General features: G+C 39.8%; 1 protein-coding gene across 8 annotated transcripts in view; it reads left to right on the top strand.

The window, feature by feature from the left end:
• LOC130706595 (contactin-associated protein-like 3) overlaps positions 1 to 24,194 on the top strand; it is a 164,663-nt gene that overhangs the window by 117,486 nt on the left and 22,983 nt on the right. For 4 of the 8 annotated variants that reach the window (XM_057539246.1, XM_057539240.1, XM_057539241.1 and 1 more), the window contains one exon: positions 2,089 to 2,282. In XM_057539246.1, the coding sequence (XP_057395229.1) occupies positions 2,089 to 2,282 (194 nt within the window). Of the gene's footprint in view, positions 1 to 2,088; positions 2,283 to 2,975; positions 3,350 to 9,939; positions 10,042 to 24,194 lie in introns of those variants that run through there. The other 4 variants (XM_057539243.1, XM_057539244.1, XM_057539245.1 and 1 more) reach the window with 2 other exon arrangements.

Below are 24,194 nucleotides of genomic sequence, written 5' to 3'. Positions count from 1 at the left end.
GGACATGTATCAGTTTCTCAGAGATTGAAACTGATTCATATAAAACTTCAAATGTAGAACCTTTAAGTTAAAGTGATCAGCTAAATGCCAACACCTAATTTCTGACTTCTTTTGGCAATTATTATAAAATTACAGGCAGTTGCAGAGTAATGTTACTTGGGACTGTTAGTTAACCCTCAGCTAGAACCCAGAAGGACTTATCATTCATCAAACGTTAGATGGGACCTTTGCACAAATCAGTAGAAGTAGCAGGGAGTGTTGGGTGGTGATCAATCTTGTTATTAAAGACAAAGAAAGACTGAAAACTATCACAGGTTGGAAGACACTAAGGAGACAAGGTGACTAAATGCAATGTGGGGTTCTGGCACAGAAAAAGGGAGTTAGTTAGTGGAAAAACTGGAGACATCAAAATAAAGTTTGTCGTTTTGTTACCATTGTACCAGTGTGAATAGCTTAGTTTTGATCAAAATACCATGGTGATGTCAGATATTAACATTAGGACACATTGAGTAAAAAGTAGACAGGAACTCCCTATCCCATCTTTGCAACTCGTTTGTAAATCTGAAATTATTTCAAAATAAAAAGTTTAATAATGCATTACAGAACAGCCAGAGTTGTGGCATGTTTAAGATGTGGATCAAAGGAAAAGACATTGTGCTTGTGGTTGAGAGGACATTTTGGAATTTTGGAATAAAGATTGCAGGAAATGAAATCTTAGAAAGAATTTGAGTTTTAAAGAATTTGTAAGCTTTAAATTTTGCTAAGGGTTATACACGTAGTGCCGTTAGCGGAGGACATAGTGGAGCAACAGATGTGCTCACTTGCTAGTTTCACCTCCACACCCTGAGGTAAGCGCTCCACTTCCATTTTCCTTTGAGCTGTCTTGTAACCATGTCACACACCTCCTGACGTGTACTTGGTCGTAACAGCTTTTGTAAACAGGACATGGATGTTAATAATAGCCCCTAATAAAAAAGATAATAAATGTTGTCTATTGTCTAAAGTGTCAGACCTTATTATGAGAGCCTCAAATTAGATGTCAGGACAATGGGGAAAATTTTTTTTAAAGCTAGTTTTTTCGTGTTAAGGACTGTTTACATGACACTGTGTTTTCTAGACATGGATAATTAGCAAAATATCAGTTCCAGAATGCATTTCAAACCTGTTTCCCAATTTTTATATTGCATAATAATTTAAATTCAGAAAATTTAATATGACATCTAAATCCAAATTCAAAACTCATGTTTCTGTTAAACTAGAAGAACAAAATATATCAATAATACATTCACAGGTATCCCTAATTCTTCGGTGTCTCACAGGCACTGGAGAAAACAAAGCACAGTAATTTCCACTCTGCGTCTATTGTCTTGAATACCTGAGAAACTCCTCCCCATTCACTTCCTCTGGGTTCTCGCTCACCCTCCTTGCTGCCTTTTTAGAACTCTCCCTCCCTGCACAGAAATCACTTTCACCTCCACCCCTCCCATATTGCATTTCAAATTGTTCTTTGAAATGTCTGCTTCTCCTATGAGTCTGTAAGCACCATGAATGTAGGGCTATGCCATAGCCATCTTTGTTATCCCAACATTCAACATTGTACTTCCTCATGCTGGGAATCCAGAATTAAGGTTTTCTAGCTTTATTTTCCAACAAAGGAAAGTTTGTTATTTTCCAACAAAGGAAAGTTTGCCCTTTGTTTATGTCCAACAAAGGACAAGTCATGCGTTGAAGCCAATAAAGACACTAGTTCCAAGCACTGATGTAATGGCATGGTGTTTAGTTGTCCACCTATTACATTAAGCAATTTCACTTAGCGGGACACCCCAATACCAGAGAGTCAGGGGTTATGAACTAAGAAACAAAACAATTAATATAGGCTTCATCCATTTACATTTAACCTGTATTTTTATTTTGTGTTTGTGTGTGTGTATGTGAGTGTGTTTGTATAATTCTGAGGCATTACATAATGCAGAATTTGAAACTATGATTTTCATAAATCTTATTTATGACCCCATTCTTACAGGTTAATATAGATTTCAAAGATTTCTCTGTCTTTACTGATTTTCTTCTTTTTATTCCCACAAAAAGGAGCTGGTGGCTGGTCTCCCCTTGTGTCAAATAAATACCAGTGGCTGCAGATTGACCTTGGAGAAAGAATGGAGGTCACAGCTGTGGCCACCCAGGGAGGATACGGGAGCTCCGACTGGGTGACCAGCTACCTCCTGATGTTCAGCGATGGCGGAAGGAACTGGAAGCAATATCGACGAGAGGAAAGCATCTGGGTATGTGCTTTATTGAAAAGCAGTCTGTCGGAGTATGAATTATGCCAGTTACTGCATGTTGCTGCCCATCTGTGAGATCAAGTATAGAAACAGAGCCTCCTAAGTTACTTGAAAATGTTTCCACTGAATGTAAGCCACATGTGACGTTCCAGAATACACCGTCCATGGCTAATTTATGAAATAAGTAAAACAATTTTATAATGTAGGGAAATATTGAAAATGTCTTCCCATTATTCCTTTAAATAGTGTGAAGTCTAAGGAATAAATAAGTCACATACAACTGATTTTATTTTTGTTTTATAACAAACACAATAGTTTATATTGCCTCAGCATTTTTAAATAAAGCAAATTCATTTTCTCTGTGCCCTCTGATAAACTGAAATTTCTGAAAGACCCTGAACATGTAAAAATAGATGTAATGGAGAGTCTCTCTGTGGAGGACTTGTTGAGGGATATGTTGAGTTCCTGCTCCAACAGGAACTTGGGCACCATGTGGCCTCTTGTAATTTATGGACAATAGATCCCTAGGATTCTTTGGAATCATAACTATTTTACATCAGTGACATAGTTCCTACTTCTGATTACATATCCATGCTTCTTTTAGAAGAATTAAATTTTGTTTGCTTAACTTCTTGAATATTAAAATTTATGTAATTTATTCTTTATTTAGCATTTCATATCTTTAAATCACAGTCTGCTCTGAATGAGAAGCTCTAAAAGTAGAGTGTTGTAAAGGTCTGCAGCAGGTTTGCAATTGGCTGATGGGGTGTGGCCTGAAGAAGATTCATCAGGTGGAGAAGAAATTACTTTTTTCTTCTTATTAAAAATATAATTTAGATGGTTGCCAAGAGCCAGGGGAAGGGAGTAATGGACTGTAAGTGTTTTAATGGAGACAAAGTTTCAGTTTGAGAAGATGAAAAAGTTCTTGAGATGGAAGGTGGTGGTGTTTGCACAACAATGTGAATGTTAATGTCCAGAACTGTACACTTAAAAGTGGCTAAAATGCTAAACTTTTTGTTATGTATATCTTACCACAATAAAAAATACACAGTGTATCTTCCATTTAATTTAGGCTAAGAATGTTGTATAACTTAAAAAATTTTTTTTCTTAATTGTCAGAGTAAGAAGAAAATTGTCAGCTAAAAAGCCGTTATGTCTTAGCACATAGCTTATCTATAAAAGTAAGCCGTTATGTCTTAGCACATAGCTTATCTATAAAAGTAACAGGCAACAAAATGATACTATTCGTTGTGTAACAAACTGCCCTCATTTAAATTTCCTTAGAACTCTGTAACTTATTATAACTTAATAGATTGTGGTCTACTTAATTTCTTATCCCTGGAGCTTTTATTAGTTAGTCAATAAATGTTGATGCAAATTGAATCAAGAAAAACTAGTTAGTTGTCTAATACTAGATAAAAGAACAAAGTGGGAAGGGCTATGTGAGTGTTTTTAGGGCTGGCTGACCTAAGGTTTCCAAACAAGTAATTGCCATGTGTATGATCCGAAGCAGATATTAATGTTGTGCTTATTCTAAGAACACCAAGTCCAAAGCAGGGTTAAGGTCAATATTGCTTAAGTAAGTTAAAGCTTAATGAAACATCTACTTACATAGAGAACTTTTGTTCAAACTTAAATATTATTTTTCAAAATTAGTTAACTAATAGTTAATGCCTACTTATTCTTCATTGTATTAATTAAGGTTCATATTTTCGCCCCGCTCCAATCCCATTTGATTGAGCAACTCTAACAATTCTTGTTTTTAGTTAAGCAGGTTGGAGAGGAATCATATGTAAGCATCACCCTCTGCTGATTTCTTTAAAGGTCAGGCACCCTTGGGGAAGTAGGGTCAAGAATATAGTGGCATTATTAATCCTAGATCATGCAGGTGAGGACAGAAGTGGACCCCTCAATCCTATCCATCCTATCACACAATAAACATGGGTAAAGTGGCCTGCCTTACACTCCTGCTGAGCTTGCATCCCTCCCTGTGTCCCCAGCACTTCATGGTGCCTGGGGCCGAGCACGTTGGTAAATGTTTGCTGAATTAAAACGAATGAGTGGAATCTACGTTCTGGCAGGATGCCTTCCTTAGCTCCCTGCTCTGTGCTTCTCTGTAGCCCTTGGTCTCAACTTAGTGATCCTTGAAGCTCCAGTGGAGGTGTTTCTCCTCTCTTACATTTTGAGCTCCTTTAGGAAAAGGGCTCATCCTCACATCTTCTGCGTGCACCACCATGGGTTAAGTGAATTCATCTCCTAATCTGGGCCCAACTATACACAACTGGCATTGACACTAGTTGATGATTCTGACATTATACTCACAGTTTCTTTAAAAATTGGGCTGGTTTGGCTGCTTTCCAGACCTCTCACAAAATGTCAGCTGCTCTTAAAAATCAACCATACACCTTACCAGAGGTTCTACCCCTTCTTCACGTGGTTGTTTTAGATATGAATTGCTGATGTTAACTTGAGAATGAATTTAAGATTTTAAAAAATGTCCTTGAGATATTATACTCTTCATTAGTGACAGTAATATGTTTATTCGTGGTGCCATTTACTTAGTTTCCTATCGCTGCTGTAACACATTTTCATGGATTTAGTGACCTAATACAAGACAGAGTTATTATGTCATAGTTCTGTAGGTCTAAAGTACAGTAGACCTGGCTGGGTTCTCTGCTTAAGGCATTTTTCCTGGAGGCTCTGGGGAAGACTTGTCCTTCAAGGTGTCTGGAGATTCCCAGAACCTTCCCCAGGTTCCATGATTTGCTGGGAGGATTCACAGGACCAGAGTGTAGTCATACAGCTATGATTTAGCACAGTGAAAGGACACAGAGCAAAATGAGCAAAGGAAGAGGGTGCTTGGGGTGAAGCCCAGAGGAAATCAGGCCCAGGTTTCTACAGTCCTCTCCCAGGGAAGTCATACGGGACTAGCTTAATCCCCCAGCAGTGAGTTATAGAAACCCACATGGAATATTACCAACCAGGTGAGCTCATGTACTGGGGGCTGGTCATGTAGGCACCCTCTGCCTTGCATGTAACAAAATCCCAGACTCCCAGAAGGAAGGCAGGTATTGAGTATGAACCACAGTGTCTGAACAAACATTAGGCACAGTAAGCCACCTTTATCATTAGAGTCTTGGGAATGGGCCAGCCTTGCAAGCAGGCCTTTCCGAGGGCAGCAGTCAGGACTGCCCTCCTGATGCTTCTGCATACACACTCACTCACTTCCTTGTGGGTGTAGGACTGAGACTCTGATCTCCTGTAGGTTGCCAGCTGGGGGCTGGTCTTTGCTCCTAGAGGTTTCCCACATCCCTTATGCTTTCTGTGTGGCCTGTTCTTGCAGCAGCGGGTCAAGTCCCTTTCATCTTTAAATCGCTCTTTGTTCTTGTTCTCCTTCTGCTGCACCTCTCTGATTTCCTCTTCTTCTAGCTGGAGAAAGTCCTCTACTTTAAGGGCACATGTGGTTAGACTGGATCGACTTGGGTAATCCAGGACAGTCTTCCTAACCATAATCCCATCTGCAGAGTCCCTTTTGCCATGCAAAGTAACATATTCACAGTTCCTTTCTTTAGGGCCTGGACATCTTTGAGACCTTTCTGCCCACCCCAGTGTATTTATACATCTCTGATTTTTTTTTCTTTCTGCATTTGGTATCCTTTCCTAGCAAACACATTTCTCATTGGATCTGAAGATGTTTTCCAGAGTCATATGAAGTCATGTTGCAGGGGTATCTGAGCACCTGCTCGCAGTTGGTGTGTCACAGGTGTCCCCCCTGAGAGGCTGCTGCCCCGCCATCACTAGTGTAGCTCTCACCCACAGCAGTGTCCCCAGCTTGTGGTCTCGCTGATGTAACCTTGACCCCCAGCAAGAAAGACTGTGTATTGGCTTTCTTCTCAGGAAGCCTCCTTCTACTTTTATAAGAAAGTCCAAATCAAGCACTCCTTCTCTGGCCTTAAAAGTTTTGTGGATGTTCTCCCTGTCCTAATTATTTTAAGTGACTTTTCTTGTTCTTCTGGGTCTATCTGCTGTCTGTGCTAACTTTGTCCACTAATACATGTTAAGTCTTTCCAAATTCCAAAAACTCTGAGAAAAAGGTCTATCCTAACTCCTTACTGAAAATGGACATGAGATGAGAATAAGACAAAAAGTCTTTACTTACGTTACTTTGGGCAAGTTGTCCATATGCTTTGCCACATGTCTGCCATGGAATATTAATTAATATGTGAAATGCAATGTATACCTCTCTAAATTCTCAAAATTATAAAATTGAGACACGGCTGGCCACAAAGTCTTTGACTAAAGGATTTGAGGACTGCAGGTCCAGTTACTGAAGGCTAGTTATCCAAATTGACTTTCTTAAAAAAAGAAATTATGTTCTTCACTGGTGATATGTTCCACTTTAATATTTTTTCTTAATGAGTGACTGCTTCCATGGCTGAACTGGATTTCTATGTGAAAATAACCCAAAAAATTAAACAAATACTCAGATCTGTGAAATACATTCCAAAAGGGTTTTATTTAAATGGAAATATAGGCATGTGTCTTACATGACAGAAAAGGCATCACCATCTCTCACCAAGGGATGCACTACATCTCAGGACATACAAACTCTTTTGATGTGCAGAGTAAATGTCCTCACTTGAAATGTAGTGGAAGAAGTATCACTGTTTGAACAAGTTTAGAAGGGGTGCATTTCCTATACGATGTGAACAATCATGGTTTATATCGGTCATTTAGTAAACCAGGTGGCTTGACCTAACTCGGTGCTAAACGTCCATAGGACTTAGAAGATGAGTTTGCAACTTCAGCCCAACTAAATCAGGAAGTGGCCAGAGTCTTAGGACGCTGAGGATCATAGAACAGCATTGCAGTGAGCAGTGCAGCAGATCAGTGATCACTGACAGAGCTCACTAATGTTTATTTTCTACTGTTTCCCTGAGAATATGTCAGCCAACACTTACATCAATCTACTGTGACTCTTAGATTCATTACAAGAATTTTGTGGGGCAGCCCTTGCGAACCAGGATTCTTACCTGCAAGCTAATGTGAGCTCTGAGCTCCCTGGGGGCCTCTGGACCAGGCTGGGGAGAGGTGTGGGCGCCAACCACTGTCCTGCTCTGAGTCTGGGTCTGTGAGCATCCCTGGGGGGCAGGAGAGGTCTGTGAGTGGGCAGCCTAGAGCGCTGGCAGTATTCTAGAGGGCTGTTGGGGCAGCTCCATCACCACCCTCCTGGGCACCTATTTGGTCTTCTTGGGACCCTCTAGCAAGCCTTGTCCTTTCCAGACCACCTGCCTGCCCTGACTCTGTCTCTTCTCCCTCCCCGTTCCAGTTGTTTGGGAACAATGGGCTGACTCAATGAGAGCCAGGCCAATACCCACCTCTCCTCTCGGGAGACCGTGCCTAATGGTGTCCACTGCAATGGTGTCCTCTGTTGAGGCTTATCTGGCCCAGGGACCACTGGGTCCCTATTGGCCATGGGGACCTTTCCTCCTGCAATTCCTGGGTGTTTTTTCTTCTATTTTATCAATACTTTGTCTTCATTCTCATCTCCTTACTATTTCTCCCTCTTCTCCTCTATCCTTCTATTCTTTCCTTATGTATTTTTTCACCTTTCATTAAATACTTTTCTCCTTATTTCTCTCTTCTCTCTCCATTTTCCCCTATATCCCTCTTCTATCTGTATTGTTACAAATTCTAGAAAATCAACTTGAATCAGTCTAGGTAATTTGGGAATCCGACCACACGGAGAAGGGGAGGATTTAGCTGGGTCTCTGGAATGGCTGTAACTAAGAGGCAGCCCTGCCCTGTGCCTTCTGTGGATTAGCTTCTGGCATTCATTTTCCTATATTGGTTCAAAAATCTGAGGACATGCTCGGACTTACTTGGCTCTGGCTGAGGGGAGTCTCAGATCTCACCACCTGTGAAGAGCTGATCTGATCAGGACGGCTCCCAGGCCACCCTACACTTAGCACCGAAGCCCCTGGATTGGGGGGTGGGGCCATGTAAAGACTTGATGTCCACCCTAATGGGGGCACTTAGAAGGGAGGGATGCTGGGAGGGCCATATTATCAAATTTCCTGTTCTTTGTCTCTCTCTCCATGACCTTTTGCTTTCTTTTCTATTTCTCTGCTTTCCTCTTCTTATACATCTTATCTTTCTACTCCTCGCCTTCCTTTTTTCTCTATGAATTAAAGGACCTAGATTGCTATGAGTCCTGCTACTCAACATGTAACCTACGGACCAGCAGCATCACCCGGGATCTTGATACAAATATGGAATCTCAGCCCCCACCCCAACCTATTGAATAGAATCTTCATTTTAACAAGATGAGCAGGGGATTCCAGTACAAGCTAGATTGTGAGAAGCACTGACTGGGATGAACCAAGTCCCATCTGTGGGGGAAATTGTTTTGCCCCTTAACTATCCTCCAGCTGCCTGGATCAGAGGAGACTGTGCCGCCTGCTCTAGGATGCAGCTTATCCCACGCACGTGTTAGCCTGAACAGGTGATGCTCTCTGTAACAGGGCCTCAGGAAGCTTGCTCCAGTGCCCTCTGACTGCAAGACACCCTCTTTCTCCCTGATAGTCACCAACCTAGGGGGGCGGAGCCCAGGTATTTTCTCATTGTTATCAGTGAATAACAATCAAGTGGTTAAAGTTAGTCCTATCTTTGAGAACTATAATATTTCCTGAATCGCTATACTCTGCATTCATTAGGAGTTTATTCTTCATATTAAAAACTCATCAGAACTCTAATTCAGAAGTTATATCCTTTATGAATTTAAGATGGAAATTGTTATTCAAAATGCATTGAATTAAACTTAGAATTTAAGTGCATTTTTCTTCCTATGCAGGCCCTTTGTGTGAAAAAGGCATTCTTCTAGGAAAGGACTGGCAAAATATATTTGAGAAAAATAAGAAAAGAAATGACTTGAAATAAACATAAATTCTAGTATAAATAATTCTATTTAATAGATTTCTTTCGCCTTGAAAAAATAGGTAGCAGTAGGTCCTTAAATGAATATAAAATAGACATAGCAAATCGTTTGAAGCTTTGTTCTTCTCTAGATCATTTCCAACCTAGAACACCAAGTAGACTAATTAATAAGGCTAATTAATATTGTATTGAAAGATTCACAACAATCTCACAGTGCTCTAAGAGAGCAACAAGGGTGACCCCAAATTTGCAGGGCAGAAAAAAGACACGGAAATACTGGAAGCATGGGGGTTGGAAAGGTGACTGTTTGTTATACCTGCACCACTTCATTTATTTAAGAGAAAGAGCTGATGCACATATGGCAAAATATTTACCTTGTTAAAATAAATCTAGATTATCAGTACATGCATATCTGTTTTGGGGGGATGTTTGAAATATTGCATAATCAAATTAATAAAGAATATTGGATTCAGGTTTAAAAGAATTACGTTTACTCGGTATAAATAGAAAGATCATATGACTGTGTAGTTTCAGAATAAAGAGGGATAAGAACAGTGTCAAATCATAATAAGAAAAACTGGACTCAGAGATAAGGAGGGTTTGTATGTAAGGAAGCAGACACTCTGCTAAGTTTGAAGCTCTATTGGTAGAAGGAGCAGAAATTCTCTTGACAGAGATTCCTGCTAATTCAGTCATTTAAATATATGTTGGTTTATTTCAGGTCTAGGTTAATACATTTATTGCTAATGAGTTGATGACTCAACAGAGCCAAGCCCCACATCAGGGAGGAGGTTGCAAAGAAGGGTCCATCCTACCACATCAGGTAAGAGGTTGCAAAGAAGGGTCTGCAGAGTGTGCCTTGGCTGTCTGAGGCTTGTGCCAGCTCCAGGCTTGCCGATTTCAAGTTTGGCTCTGAGACTGGGTGGTTTTGGGCAGAATAGGAGCAGCATTTCAATGATTCTGTATCGATCTCTTCCATGTACTTGGCCTTGTCAGGGACACGGCCCTCTCCTTCCTAACCATTCACCTCATTACGTCAAGCGCATTGATCCCCGAGGCAGTGACTTTGTACCATGGACAGTCTTGTTGATTGCACTTACCATTGTGGACCACAGTTGAATTTTCTGTACATGTCTCCCCCTTCTGGGCTGTGAGAGCCGTTAGGTCAGGGATTAATCTCCTCAGAGGGCCAGGGCTATTACAGATTCTCAATAAGGAGTTGTTAGATTGAGTTAAGGAAAAGTTGCTGTTCTCAAACAGACCTCAACCCAGATGGTTAGTTAAGTTAAAACTTAGCCAACTGTGTGATGCTGCTTGTGTGATGGGAGGCTTTCAGTGCCAAGCCTGAGTGTAACAAGAGGCTTAACACTTCTTCCCCACAAAGTTGTACAAGGACGATGCCCTACTGGACCTGAGAGAGAGGTGGTTGCATTTGCCCTTCATCGCAGGTCTCAGTGACAATAGAGATAAAAGCTGGATTTGGTCTGTCGACAACTCTCAGAGCAGCTGAAAAGGTTGAGGCAGAGAAGTGAATGAGACACCTGAGCTGCTACCACAAAGTAGCCGATGGGTCCCTGGAAACCCAGGATCCAGTAACAACTGCCTCTTGCCAGGGCCAGCTGCATTCGGTGGGTGTGGAGCGCCCTTCCTTCCATTTGTCGATTACAATCCTTCCCAACTTGAAAACCTTCACTCAAATCCCTTTTACTCTGTACTAAAATTGTGTCGACACGCCCTTCTTTTTCTACTCCTAGGATTTTTCATTTTTATTTCTCAAGTATTACTTTTCTTTTGCCATATTTATTCACCTCGTGCTTATTTCACATCAATTCTGGCATCAGGGACTCCAGCTTGTTTATTCCGATATCCTTTGTACCTACTTTATTGCTTTGCAAAAGTAACGATTTTGCTCATTTGAATTGCCAGGTGTTATCAGGTTGGGAGGGAGGGGTGTGGTGGTGAGTAGAATTTTAAATATGCAGCAGGATAAATAGCAACTCCTGAGACATCTTACAAATGACAGTTTTACTTTTCCTGGAATGAAGTAGTTCCAGAAGTGGTGTTATTAGAGATATATGGAAATTAGGATATATTTTATGAAAAAGGTAAATCTTAAACAGTAATATGAACAGAGTATGGCAGAGTTGTGGGGGAAATAGCTTTAGAAGTAGACTTTTTTATTCATTTGGGAGATGGCAAAAGTATTGTTTTTGATCAAGAAAAGTAAATGATGGAAAAAGTGAATTTTTACCAAAAAAGGTGCTCCGGCAACAGACTCATTGAAAGGAAGTGCTGCAGAGCCAAGTTTTGGGAAGGTGGAAGGCAGGACAGCCCAGGGAGCATCTCACCAGGGTTTCATGGAAATTCTTCCTCGTGACTGCAGTTCTGGCAGCTTAGCTTCATAGGATGTTGTACTAATAGTGGGTCTCATAGGGAACGACAGTCAAAGTCTACAAATTCTGCAATTTGCACACATAATGTAAATGTACAGAAGGCACAGATATGGTATGTACTTCAGGCTATTCATGGGTGATTTCCTGGGTCTGTTGTTTTGACATAAAAGACTCAAGTGGTTTGGTACCACACTAATTGGGATCTTGAGAAAATGGCCCACAGCAGAGGTGGAGTGTTTAGAGCACTGCTGTGTTCACAGCCCTTGATAACTCCTATGGTTTCTGCACTCTGCAGTCCTATGCCACTTAACAGTTAGAACACTTTTCTGCCTTTGATGCAGACCACATTTTATATATTTGTATAGACAAAAGCAATGATGAAATTTTAAAATTTTGCAAAACAGGAAGACAGGCTTTGAGTACTTTTTTTAATATTAATATCACAGTCTCAAAACTCTGAGATGTTGAGAATTTCCGATCAGCAAACCTCAAACTTTCAGAGTGGCTAAGACTCGGGCAGCAGTTGAGAAGCTGGATGCTGTTCAAGCATGTTTAAGGGTCTCAGACAGAGAGAAATATTGGTTTAGACCAGGGGCCAGCCAACTTTCTCTATAAAGGGACAGATAATAAATATTTTTGGTTTTGTAGACCATGCAGTCTCTGTTGTGACTGCTCAACTCTGCTGTTGTGTGAAAGTAGCCAGAAGCAATATGTAAATGAATGAGTGTGGCAGTGTTCCAACAAAACTTTATTTAAAAAGCCACACAGCCAGCTGGTTCTGGGTTTAGGTTGCCTACCCCTGGTCTAGTCCACTTTGTATCTATTTAAGGTATGATGTATGGATTCAGTATGAAGAAATGAAAATTACAACATCAGTGTGACACAATGTAACCTCTCACACTTGAACTCCACAAAACCTTTGCTAATACTCTCGCTTAGGACAGTCCTTTTCAAACTGTGTCCTAGAAAAACTTTCTTTTCATTTTAAATGTATGCATGTAATTTGATGTCTTTCAGAATAAGATATCGATAGTATACATCTGATCTATGATATTATTACATAGCATTTAGCATAAAACTAAGGTTAAAAAGAGAATCAATTTAAAGAAAACTATTAAACCAATAAGAAGTGTTATACTGAGTACTTAGTGAGTGCCTGACACTGCTTCATGTGCTTTATACATATTTATTAAACACATCCTCACAACAGCCCTCTTATGCCCAGTTTACAGAAAAGGACACTGAGGCATGAAAAGTTCAAGTTCACTTTCCTCAAATCACAGAACTAGTTAGTGATGGAACAAGGATTTGAACCCTAGCTGTCTGGCTGCAGGGCCCACACTCAAACCACCTTACCACAGTACAGAGGATTAATGTTGGAGGTGAATAAAGTGATGATACAGGATGGGGATCCTCTTCCTCAGGGCATGGGAAGTAAGCACTCTCAGACAGTGCTGGTAGGAGCATAAAATGGCATAAGATGGGGATATGCCCAAAGCATATACCCAAAGCGGGATCTTGAAGAGATGTTTGTACACCCATGTTCATCACAGCATTATGCACGTCCTTGGAGGACAATTTCTATCAACTTAAGTGCTCAAAAGCACCCGCTATTTAGAGCGCTGAAGATGACAGCCCAAAAGGAGTAATGCTTTTAAGTCCTGTCAATATATCGTCTACACCAAGTAACAATTCCACTTCTAGGAGTTAGTCCCACAGGAACACTCAGAGGTGCACAGAAAGTGCCTGTAAGAAAACTAAGTGCATTGTTTACAGTCAAGATCCAGTTTTCTGTCAATAGGTGAACACAAAGAAATTACGATACTCCATTTTATGGAATAATATAGTATTATATGGAATTCATTCCTTTGAAAACAATGAGGTTATTTAATTAATTGATCTGTTTATTTATTTGAGGTAACGTTGGTTTAAAACATTATATAAGTTTCATGTGTACAAGATTATCAAATGCATTTATTCATAATGAGATTTAAGAAACATTTTTTTTTTACAGCTAGGAAAAGGGATGTATTTATTGTGCTTCCATTAGAAATTTCCAAGATGAACATATACGTATATGTGCATGTAAATATAATTAGACTATTTCTGGAAGCATACAAGATAAATTATTAATAGCATTTCTCATTCTGGGTAAAGATATGCCATGAGTACACGATGAATGGTATTTTTAAACTACATGCGTATATTGCTGTTCAATTCAATACCAGGTTTTGAAAGGATTAGAGGAAAAAAAGCAAAGGAAATACAAAATAGTTTTTTAATTGTGGTAAAAAAAACATAACATTAAATTTACCATCCTTATCATTTTTAAGTGTACGGTTCAGTGGTGTTAAGTATATTCACATTGTTGTGGAATAGATCTCTAGATCTTTCTCATCTTGTAAAGCAAACTTAAACCCACTAAACACAAATTTCCCTCCCCATCCCCTCAGCCCTTGGCAACCGTCTCTCTACTATCTGTTTTAATGATTTTGACTACCTCAGATACTTCATATTAGTGAAATCATACAGTATTTGTCCTTTCGTGATGGTTTATTTCAAGTAGCATAATGTCCTTGAGTATCCATATTATAGCACAGGACAGAATTTCCTTCTTTTTAGGGCTGCATAATATTCTATTGTATGTATATCCCAGATTTTGTTTATCAATTGCTATGGTCTGAATGTTTGTATCCCACCAGAATTCATACGTTGAAATCCTAACCCCTTAAGGTGATAGTATTAGTAGGTAGGGGGTTTTGGGAAGTGACTAAGTCTTCCACTAAGAAAGGGCTTAGTGACTCATAAAGAGGCTCCAGAGAGATCCCTACCTGATTCCAACATGAGAGAATGCAACAAAAGTCTGAGACCCAGGGCTCCCCTGGTGGCGCAGTGGATGAGAGTCTGCCTGCCAATGCAGGAGACACGGGTTCGAGCCCTTCTGGGAAGATCCCACATGCCGCGGAGCGACTAGGCCCGTAAGCCACAATTGCTGAGCCTGCGCGTCTGGAGCCTGTGCTCCGCAACAAGACAGGCCGCGATAGTGAGAGGCCCGCGCACCGTGATGAAGAGTGGCCCCAATTGCCGCAACTAGAGAAAGCCCTCGCACAGAAACGAAGACCCAACACAGCCATAAATAAATAAATTAATTAAATTAAATTTTAAAAAAAAAAAAAAGTCTGAGACCCAGAAGAGGGCCCTCACCCAAACTTACTGGCACCCTGACCTCAGACTGTCAGCCTCTAGAACTGTGAGCAATAAATTTCTATTGTTTGTAAACCACCCAGTCTGTGGTATTTTTTTATATCAACTTGAATGGACTAAGAAATCTATTCATCCATCTACGGGCAATTGGGTTGTTTGCACCTGTTGGCTATTGCGAATAATGCTGTGATAAACATGGGTATACAAATATCCCTTCAAGATCCAGATTTCAGTTGATTTGGACATATACCCGTCAGAGGAATTGCTGGAGCTTATTATGCTAATTCTATTTTTACTTTTTTTGAGGAACCTTCATATTGTTTTTTATAGTGGCTGCACCATTTTGCATTTCCACAAGGGTTCCAATTTCTCTGCATCCTCCCCTAAATAGTGTTTTTATTTGGTTCCCTTACCCACTGAAATAGCCTCAAGATATGTGGGGAGGTGCAATCCACATGGACCCTGAGTGCTTGTGTGCTCTTTCTAGATAGGCTAAGAGTGAAGGCTCTAGCTGCATTTTATCCGGGCCATTCTCAGGGTGTGCTAGAGAAACAGCAGTCCTGAGAGATGAGAGGCCAGCCTCCCCCAGGCAAGGAGCAGGTCTGCATCATCTCATTACAAGAGCAGTGAATCCCCCGAGCGTGGTGCTTGATCCTCTAAGGCAGCCCACTGCCTGCAGCATCATCCGTCCTGGACCCTTTGCATTACCTGTAGCGCATAGGGAGGTTCATGGGAAACCGAGGCAGTGTTCACTAAGCCGTGTCTCTGCCATGTGAACAGCTTCCAAAATGGTGCCATTTCTCAGGTGTCTTTCTGGATGACCATGAACTCTACGACGCTCAGTCTCTCTGTGCTGGTGTTTGGAATGCTTTCAGTTATCGTCTTTTCTCTTTCATGGTGCTTTTGTGCTGATCTTGTTTCCCAGATTATACACTCGACCTAAATTATGTCAAATATAAGATCTGTGTACTAACTGTTAGAAGTCCAACCATTTATATGGCCTTTTTATGAAACATAAAAAATATAAAAATATGCTCATTACTTACTTGAGATTTTCAGCTCAAATTGGGATTTAGACTTAAGTTTCCTTCATGTAAGTAGATTCTAAGTCATTTCCACAGTGAATATATTCCTAATACAGGCTTTTAGATGATATAGATAAGAGTAAGTACTATTTCAACTTAAGAAAAACCTTTTTGGGTGACTTTCTTCTTTTTTAAAAATTAATTTTATTGAAATAGAGTTGATTTACAATGTTGTGTTCATTTCTGCCATGCAGCAAAGTGATTCAGTTATGTATATATACACATTCTTTTTCATATTCTTTTCCATTATGTTTTATCACAGGATATTGAATATAGTTCCCTGTGCTATACAGTAGGACCTTGTTGTCTATCCATTCTATATATAACAGTTTGCATCTGCTAATCCCAAACTCCCAATCCATCTCTCCCCCAGCCCTCCTCACTCTTGGCAACTTCAAGTCTGTTCTCTATGTCTGTGAGTCTGTTTCTGTTTCCTAGATAAATTCATTTGTGTTGTATTTTAGATTCCACATAGAAGTGATAGCATCTGATATTTCTTTTTCTCTATCTGACTTCACTTAATATGATAATCTCTAGGTCCATCTGTGTTGCTGCAAATGGCATTATTTCATGCTTTTTATGGCTGAGTAGTATTCCATTGCATATGTGTACCACGTCTTCTTTATCCATTCATCTGTCGATAGACATTTAGGTTGTTTCCATGTCTTGACTATTGTAAATAGTGCTGTAATGAACATTGGGGTGCATGTGTCTTTTCTAATTATAGTTTTCTCTTGATATATGCCCAGGAGGGGGATTGCAGGATCATATGGCAACTCTATTTTTAGTTTTTTGAGGAACCTCCATACTGTTTTCCAGAGTGGCTGCACCAGTTTACATTCCCAGCAACAGTGTAGGAGGGTTCCCTTTTCTCCATACCCTCTCCAGAATTTGTTATTTGTAGACTTTTTAAGGATGGCCATTCTGACTGGTGTGAGGTGGTACCTCATTGTAGTTTTGATTTGCATTTCTCTAACAATTAGCAGTGTTGAACATCTTTTCATGTGCATGTTGGCCATTTGTTTGTCTTCTTTGGAGAAATGTCTATTTAGGTTTTCTGCCCATTTTTCAATTGGGTTTTGTTGTTGTTGTTGTTATTGAGTTGTATGAGCTGTTTGTATATTTTGGAAATCAAGCCCTTGTTGGTTGCATCATTTGCAAATATTTTGTCCTAGTCCGTATGTTGTCTTTTCATTTTGTTTATAGTTTCCTTTACTGTACAAAAGCTTGTGTGTTTGATTAGGTCCCATTTGTTTATTTTTGCTTTTATTTCTATTGCCTTGGGACACTGACCTAAGAAAACATTGGTACTATTTACGTCAGAGATTGTTTTGCCTATGTTCTCTTCTAAGAGTTTTATGGTGAGGTGGCTTTCTTCTGGCATATATAAGGGTAAGCTAGGGCTTCCCTGGTGGCGCAGTGGTTGAGAATCTGCCTGCCAATGCAGGGGACACGGGTTCGAGCCCTGGTCTGGGAGGATCCCACATGCTGCGGAGCAACTGGGCCCGTGAGCCACAACTACTGAGCCTGTGCGTCTGGAGCCTGTGCTCCGCGATGGTGAAAGGCCCACGCACCGCGATGAAGAGTGGCCCCAGCTCACCGCAACTGGAGAGAGCCATCGCACAGAAACGAAGACCCAACACAGCCAAAAATAAATAGATAAATTTATTTTTTTAAAAAAAGGATAAAATCAATCAGTTCAATTTAAAAAAAAATAAAATAAAATAAAAATAAAAGGATAAGCTGTCTCTGAGATTTTATTACATTGGTTTGGATGCATGGACAGGAGTGCATCTGTCTGCCATGCACCCTAAATACCTATAGGGTGAGCTCCGGACGTGAAGCACATGACTCATCTTCCAGTCATTTTCCCAATTACCCTGTGGTATGCTTGAAAACCTCTGCTTATTTTATTGGCATACTCTACCTTTCACTTTGTCCTTGAGGAGGGATCAGTTAAGAGCTAAGGAAGAGCAGTTTTGAAGAAGAGTCGAAGGTCAGGGCATTTTTCTAGAAGGAGCTGTGCATAAGAAAGAAGAAGGGCAGGTGGTGGAAATACCAGAACTTAGCCTCACACTACAGCTATGGCCAAGGGAGCGAAGTTCAAAATAAATAATGTTTGATGTGCATTAGGCAAATGAAGTTTATTTGGATTTGAACTCCTGTCTTCTCTTTTGTGTTTTTTAACGTTCTTAATCATTCAACCTGAATGACTTATCTTCCTCTCAGAGCTTTGAACATTTTAATGATTCAGTATCCTTCTTTTTTAGAAGAGAGAGAAGAGAAAAATCACTTGAGCAGTGGAAAGAGATCCCTGGGGAGCTCTTGTGTATGCTGCAGCAAATGCTTTATTAGCTAAAGTTCCCACTGATGGAAAATTCAGACATAGGAAAAGCTCCTACATATTGGAAGAAAATTTGAGAGTTACCAAAAAATATCGTCAGAATGGAATGCAAAATGACTGTGGCAACACTTTTTCATCCATATATACCCAAGTAATAATAAGTGAAATGGTCAGTGAATTACATCGCCAATAAGTTTTCTATCCTTAGATTAAATAAATAATAAATACATGAATCACTTATTAAAGGAACCTGACTGTGATATCTAGGGTCTTTTGAAAACCCTCCCCTGTCAAACAGTACAGGGCACCTTTAAACTGAAAGGAATTAAATCTCTCCCTGTATTAGTTTCCTAGGGCTGCTGTAACAAAGTACTGGAAAATGAGGGGCTTAAAACAACAGAAATTTATTCTCTCATAATTCTGGAGGCTGGAAGTCCAAAATCAGTGTCTTGGCAGGGCATGGTCAGGGCAAGGGTCTCGGGAGAATCTCTTCCAGGTCATTCTCTTAGTTTATGATGTTGTCAGGAATTCTTGGAGTTCTTTGGCTTGTAGATCATCACTCCAATCTCTGCCTCCACTGTCATGGGGTGTTCTCCCTCTGTGTCTTTATTTCATCTTCCCTCTGTGCATGTCTCTTCTCTTCTTGTAAGGACCCAGGTCATATTGGATTAGGGTCCACTGTCATGACCTCATCTTAACTTGATGACTTCTGCAAAGACCAGATTTCCAAATAAGTTCACATTCACAGGTTCCGGAGTAAGAACTCCAGTATATCTCAACGTGAACATGACAGTGGCCTGGAAGGACAGAGGTGGCTATAGTCAAACGATGCTTATCGTAAAGGAAAAGAGGCACTTTCTCATTTTGTTTGTTGTGCCCACTTTTTGTAAGGGAAGAAGATTAATCTGGAATTGATGAGAAATTGATAAGAAATGCTCTGGACACCAAGGCAAATGGAATGTGAGAAAATGAGCAAACAACACCCCTGAGTACTACAAGGAGTGGCATCTAGAAAGGGAGGCTGGACTTTGTGTCAAGGTGAAGAACCGTGGTTGGTGTCTGACATTTACTGAGTGTTTTTTGTGAGCCAGGCATGGTTTTAAGCATTTCAGGTGCATCATATCATTTAATCTTTCTCCATGAGTGTCTTCATTTTACAGATGAAGAAACTGAGGCTCAGAGTTACACAATGGTCAATTTCTGTGTTACTCTGGAATATTCTAAGGTATGATTGAAGTAGCCCTTTATTTTCCTGTTTTTTATTATTATTATTATTATTATTATTATTATTATTATTATTATTATTATTAATTACGTGCAGTGAGATAGATTCCCAGAGCAAACAGAAGAAAGAGAGGATGAGAGGGAGGAAGACTTTACAACGCAATCGTGTTCTTGGTGGGGCAGAGGCAAGTCTGGGTCACCTTAGGGCTGGGTTTAGGAGGTGAGGGTGCACCCAAGGGCAGTGGTCAGAAATGACCTGGAGAACTGCTGACCTCAGGATCCTGAATGGACACCTATGTGCTGTGGTTTTGCTGTTGTCCCAGCCCAGGCTGTGGCTCTGTTCTTAGGCATCTGCCATCTTTGCTCAAGGTTCCACATAGAAACAAAGATGCTGGATTGTTTGGTGCCTTTGTGAATTCTGTCTCCCTACTGGGAGTGAGATGTACAATAGACACAGATGTTCCTGCCAGGTTTGGAAGCCAGCGATGAGGAGTTCAGCGTTGGACAAAACACATTCCCTGCTTCATAAAGGGGTGTGGACTTGCTCAGCTCAGGACCTGGGGCGTCTTGGTTCAGGGAAATGAGAGACAGAGCAGTTCCAGGCCAGACTTTGCTTTTCTGCCCTCTTATCTGGACACAACCTCTCTGAGCATCAGTTTTTCCTGAGTCTTTGTCCTTTACTGGTCCTTTCCTCAGTCATAGGAAGCCCTCAAGATGCATCAAGATGTATATTATTCCCTAAATCGATCTGAACCCAATGCCTGGTCCTCAAGAACTACCTTAGGCCAAGAATCAACCAGGGAAGGGGAGGAAGGATGAAAGGAGGATGTAGGGGAGAGGTGCACAGGTAAGGGTCTTAGCTCAGCTGTCACCTGCAGAACAGAAGCAAGTGGCCTTGATTGTTCACACCTCACTTTACCTGCCTCCAGGTTGGAGCCTGAAGAGCTTGACTGGATTCACTTCTCTCTATTAGAAAGTTGTTAGGTCATTTTCAAATTTCATTTTAATTTATTTTCTCATTAACACTTACTATGGTTTTGGTTTCTGCTTTTTTCTCCTGGTTTTGGCTTTATTACTTTCAAGTAACACTTTTCTTTCAATCACCATTTTCTTCTTCTTAATGCCGGTTTACGTTGTTAGCTAAGGGCTGATTTTGTTACCTTCACTCCTGTTTTGTCTATTTGACAGCCCCCTGAGATGATCTGTTTACTGCACTGTGTTCCCCAAGAAACAGTGGGGAAGCTGCCTAACAGACAATCTCCTGGGAGACTTTCCGCTACCCGTTTTCAGTGGGAAGCAGTTTCAGTCAGAACTGGCTTGCTCGTCATAGCTGGGTAATATAAGCATCCAAATCACAGGGGGTGGGAGCACGTGGCCTCTCGGCGTTTATCTTGATTGAATCATGGGTGTGTAACTTTCCTTCGTTCAGCTCTTGATTTGTATTAATGATTCAGAGTTCATTACCTTAAGATAAAAAAGGTGTTCCTGCTGGCAAGAGCTAGATAAGATTGTGGGCAATTTGAGACTCTCACTGTGTGAAGTTGATGATGACTATATTCCCTGGTAAGAACTGAGAAATTCTGTCCTGTCCTGCCACTGCGTGACACCAAACAAGGTACAGTCGCAATGGGCTTTGTGTCACTGACATGAAATTGAGGGTGGGCGTGGTGGCACCCACCCAGAGTGCCCAGGAAATCTGCAGCAGTGGCTGGGACGAGTAGAGTTTCCCATTACCACAGGGAGTTCATAGGCAGGAAACTTTCTGTTTCTCATTGTATCAGTCTGGGTCTCATTGCTAACATTTCACCTAAATGAAAATGCACTTTTACTTTGTTTAAATTTTTCTTGTGGTAAAATATACATAACATATAATTTACCCTTTTAAGTATTTTAAGTGGCATTAAGTACACTCACATTGTTGTGTCACTATCACCCCACTACTCATCTTCAGAATTTTTTTGAGAGGTAAAACAACTAATATTTACTGTGTATATTTTTTATACAATTGTTAAAGGTTACACTCCATTTTCAGTGATTACAAAATATTGGCTATATTCTTCGTGTCGTACAATGCATCCTTGCAGCCTCTCTTACACCCAATAGCTTGTACCTCCCACTCCCCACCCTTTTTTTGCCCCCCTCCCCCCGGTAACCACTAGTTTGTTCTCTATATCTGTGAGTCTGCTTCTTTTTTGTTATATTCACTAGTTTGTTATAGGTTTTCGATTCCACGTGTAAGTAATATCATACAGTGTTTGTCTTTCTCTGTCTGACTTCTTTCATTCAGCACAATGCCCTCCAAGTGCATCCATCAGAACTTCTTTCATCGTCCCAAACTGAAACTTGCTACCCATTAAAAACTAACTCCCCATTTCCTTTCTTTCTCCAGGCGCTGGCAATCACCATTTTACTGGCTTTATAAATTTGAATAGATACCTCATATAAGTGGAATCATATAATTTTCGTTCTTTTGTAACTAGCTTATTTCACTTAATGTTTTCAAGGGTCATCCATTCTGTGGCATGTGTCAGAATTTCCTTCATTTTAAGGCTGAATAATATGCCACTGTATGTATATCCCAGATTTTTTTAATCCATTCATCTGTTGGTAGATATTTGGATTGTTTCCACCTTTTGGCTATGGTGGATAATGTTGCTGTGAACATGAGTGTACAGATATCTCCTTGAGACCCTTCTTTCAACTTTTTTGGATATATACCCAGAAGTGAAATTGCTGGATCATATGGTAATTCTATTTTTAATTTTTTGAAGAACTGCCATAACGGTCTTGCAAGTGGCTGCACTGTTTTACATTCCTACCAGCAGTGCACGAAGTTTCCTATATATCCTTGCCGACACATCTTATTTTCCATTAAAAAAAAAAAAATAGCCAATCTAAAGGGAGTGAAGTAGTATCTTACTATGGTTTTGATTTGTATTTCCCTAACAAACATCTTTTTCTGTGCTTATTGGGCATTTGTGTATCTTCTTTAGATAAATGTTCATTGCAGTACTTTGTGCATTTTAAAATCAGATTGATTTTTTTGTTGTTGAGATGTACAAAGTTCTTTATATATTCTGGATATGAACCCCTTATCATATATATGATTTGCAAATATTTTCTGTTGTTCCATTGGTTGCCTTTTTCACTCTGTTGATAATGTTCTTTGATGTATCCAAGTTTTAAATTCTGTTCTTATGTTTTGATATTTCTTCTTTTTCAATGTAAGCATTTATAGCTATATGTTATATTGTTATCTATTTTGGCTTATGTTGTCTGTACTTTCGGTTTCATATCCAAGAAATCATTGCCAAATCCAATGTGATGAAATTTTTATACTATGTTTTCTTCTAAGTGTTTTATAGTTTTAGGTCTTATGTTTAGGACTTTGGTCCATTTTGAGTTCATTTTTGTATATGGTGTAAGGTAAGGGTCCAATTTTATTCCTTTACATGTGAATATCCAATTTTCCCAGCACCAATTGTTGAAAAGACTGTCCTTTCTGAATACATGGTACCCTTGTTGAAAATGATTTGTAGATCACTTTGTGAAACATTGACATCTTAAAAATATTAAGTTTTCTAATCCATGAACACAGAATGGTTTTCCATTTATTTGTGTCCTTAATTTCTTTTAGCAATGTTTTGTAGTTTTCAGAGTACAAGTCTTTTGCCTCCTTGCCTAAGCTTATTCCAAAGTATTTTATTCTTTTTGATAATGTTGTAAATGGAATTGCTTTCTTAATTTTATTTTTAGATTGTTCCTTACTAGTGTATTGAATTGCAACTGATATTTGTGTATTGATTTTGTATCCTGAAACATTGTTCCCTGATTAGTTCTAACAATTTTGGGGGGGGGTGGATCTTTAGGGTTTTCTACATATAAAATCATGTTGTCTGCAGAGATAATTTTACTTCTTACTTTACAATTTGGAGGTCTTTCATGCCTAATTTCTCTGGCTAGGACTTCCAGTATTATGTTGAACAGAAGTGACAAAATCTAGCATCCTTGTCTTGTTCCTGATCTTAGAGGAAAAGCTTTCAACCTTCACCAAAAATTATGATGTTCAGTGTGGGTTTTTCATATATGGCTTTTTATTATGTGGAGGTAGTTTCTTCTATTCTTAGTCTCTTGAGTGCTTTTATCATGTAAGTGTGCTGACTTTTGTCAAGTGCTCTTTCTGTATCAGTTGAGATGATCCTGTGCTTTTCCTCTTCATTTCATGAATACTGTATATGACATTGCTGGTTTTCTATATATTGAACCACCCTTGCATTCCAGAAATAAATCCCACTTGGTCATGGTGCATAATCCTTTTAATATGCTGCTAAATTTGATTTACCAGTATTTTGTTGAGGATTTTTGCATCATTGTTTATAAGGCATGTTGGTCTACAGTTGTCTTTTCTTGTAGTGTCTATGTGGCTTTGGTATCAGAGAAATGCTGGCCTCAGAATGAGTTAGAGAGTGTTCCTTCTCCTTTAAGTTTTGTAAGAGTTTGAGAGGATTGGTGTTGGTTCCTCTTAGGTCTTCTAAATATTTGGTAGAATTCATCCATGAAGTCATCTGGTCCAAGGCTTTTCTTTGCCAGGAAACTTTTGGTTACCAATTAAACCTCCTTACTAGGTCTATTCAAATTTTCTGTTTCTTTTTGATTTAGTTTTGGTAAGTTATGTGTTTCTAGGAATTCATCCATTTCACCTGGATTATCCAGTTTTTTAGTGTAC

Source organism: Balaenoptera acutorostrata (genome assembly GCF_949987535.1).
Source record: "Balaenoptera acutorostrata chromosome 6 unlocalized genomic scaffold, mBalAcu1.1 SUPER_6_unloc_2, whole genome shotgun sequence".
NCBI classification, from domain to species: domain Eukaryota; kingdom Metazoa; phylum Chordata; class Mammalia; order Artiodactyla; family Balaenopteridae; genus Balaenoptera; species Balaenoptera acutorostrata.
Note: the sequence above shows the minus strand (reverse complement) of the source record. Positions and strands in the feature narration are given on the sequence as shown.